The following is a 2,500-nucleotide window of genomic DNA, read 5'->3' on the forward strand; positions in this document are numbered from 1 at the left end:
CATTCAGATCCCTTTCTGGCTGTCAGTCGATTTCACCGCCATGTTTGTAGTTTTTTAGCACTTTTTTAAAAAATGTGTATTTGTAGTTCTAATCGTGCAATGTGTTGTGGACAGTATTAGCCATATGCTTTGGGTCACGCTCGTCGTGTTTTGTAACACCGGATCGGGACGCAGCAAGTGTTTCTGAGATGCGGGTCATGTGACGTACGCAGCTCTCGAGGCCCCGCCCCCTCTCTCATGGCGTCCTGCTGGCGTGACAGAAGCTGCCGCTCGTTCTGGATCTGCTGGCGCTCCAGCTCCAGCTCCCGGAGACGGCTAGCGGTCACACACAGCTCCTGCTCCAGGGTCAGCTGCAGCTCGGTGCGCTCTCGGACCTGCTGCTCCAGAGCCAGACGCTCACCGGTGTACCCGTCGATCACACCTGACACACACACACACACACACACACACACACACACACACACACACACACACACACACACACAAGATTAATTATGGAGCTCTCAGCCCAGATCACAATTTAAATCACTTTTAAACTTTTAAACTCACTTGTTTCCAGACTGTTGCCGTTCTTAGATGACTTCAGTTTATGTTGTATTACTTAGTTTATGTATTGTATTGTCTGGTGCTGTTTTTTTATTTTTGAATTACATTTCTGGTGTTTATTGAGCTCTGAAAAGGCGCTGTATAAATAATAATAATAATAATATTATTATTATTATTATTATTATTATATATAATAAATTGATTATAAGTAGTAGTAATAATAATTAAATTATGATTATTTACTATTATTATTTACTAGAAATTATTACTAAATAAGGCAAATTAAGCATTGTTCTTTAAAACTTAATTCTTCTTCTATTATTATCATTATTATTAGTAGTAGTACTGGTAGTACATGTTTGAAACAATAAAAAATTTTCTCAAGTGAACAAATAAAATAAATTGAATTAGTATGCTGTTAATTATTTTATATAATAAATACATATATTAATCATCCACAATACTATGGAATATTATTATTTATATTAACAATAAAAGTAATTAGAATATTCTAATAATAACCATAATAAATTATTATTATTATTATTATAATAATAATAATAATAATAATAATAATAATAATAATAATAATAATAATAATTTTGAAAAAATCAGATTGAGTAAATTATTTTCAGGTGAAATATATAATAATAATAATACTAAAAATAATAATGAGTAAATTGTTTTTGAAGAGTAAAAGTCTTCAGTTAATGTCTGTTTCGTGTGATGTAGTGGACGGCTGATGTAAAATATAACATTTCGTTCATTTGCATGAGTACACTCTCTCTCTCACACACACACACTCACACACACACTCACACACACACACACACACACACACACACACACACACACACACACACACGTCAGGCTGTATTTAGTTAACAGGATCTGAACATAAAGCATTTCTGCCCTGAATCAGTTCCAGGTCACTGCTCGTCTCATTCTTCAGCAGTAAACTCCATCACCTTCTCCCACATTCTTCTCCAATCCGACCAGAGTCTGTCAGACTCAATATTTACGAGGAAAACAAACTCCTAAAACTCCTAAAACTCATTTCCTGACACTCCTGCAGAAGACTCATGAATATGACAGGCCTCACCGTGTTTCAGCTCATTTGCAAATGAAATGAGGTTTCAGTGATTAACAAAAGAGCTTTATACGGCACACATGACAGAAAACACACACACACACACACACACACACACACAGTCGACATGACAACTGATGACCCTAAAAACATTCACAAACAAAGCCATCAGCTGAAGATGAACTCACTAATCTAAAACTTGTGTCTGATCATCAGGACTCGAGCCGCTTTAATGGTTTGTTCTGATCCTGAAAATCAGCAGAAGGTGTTTTCCGTTGTATTTCTCTGTAAACAGGCCTCTTTTAATGTTGTGTTCATGCTTTATACTACGTCACGGACGAAACGGACTTCTAAAAACACTGAAACCACAAAAATATAAGATTTACTAACCGTATAACATCATAAAAATTATTAAAAACTGACAATCATAAAACATAATAAATACACTATTAAATTTAAATCAAAGTAAAAACAAATAAAAACAAAATATAAAAGAATTTATTTTAAAACTATTAAATAATCTTATATCCACTTAAAATGTATATTTTAATATAATGATGATTTAAATATATTTTTTTAATGTGCTGAAATATTTACAAATACAAAGTAACACTTACTAACAAATAATATAATGATGAAAAATGTCAAAAGTAGATTATTTAACACCTATTAGCACGCATATTAATGCTTTATTCTACCAATACCTAGATGTAATAACTACCTTACTATTAATAAGCAGAACAGTAACAGTCTACTGAGGGAAGACTCATAGTTTTGATTGTATTTATTTTTAAACGGTTTCTTTTTAATTGCAAGTAAATCATATTAAAATGAACCCAAATCGAAACACTTTAACGCTGCAGT

The 2,500-nt window shown here is 33.2% G+C and overlaps 1 protein-coding gene across 1 annotated transcript in view; it reads right to left on the bottom strand.

The window, feature by feature from the left end:
• Positions 1 to 2,500, bottom strand: part of akap9 (A kinase (PRKA) anchor protein 9) — an 84,758-nt gene that overhangs the window by 32,372 nt on the left and 49,886 nt on the right. Inside the window, exon 21 of the mRNA XM_043233027.1 lies at positions 209 to 421. Within this exon, the coding sequence (XP_043088962.1) occupies positions 209 to 421 (213 nt within the window). The remainder of the gene's footprint in view (positions 1 to 208; positions 422 to 2,500) is intronic.

This window comes from Puntigrus tetrazona, unplaced genomic scaffold, assembly GCF_018831695.1.
Source record: "Puntigrus tetrazona isolate hp1 unplaced genomic scaffold, ASM1883169v1 S000000746, whole genome shotgun sequence".
In the NCBI taxonomy this organism is placed as follows: domain Eukaryota; kingdom Metazoa; phylum Chordata; class Actinopteri; order Cypriniformes; family Cyprinidae; genus Puntigrus; species Puntigrus tetrazona.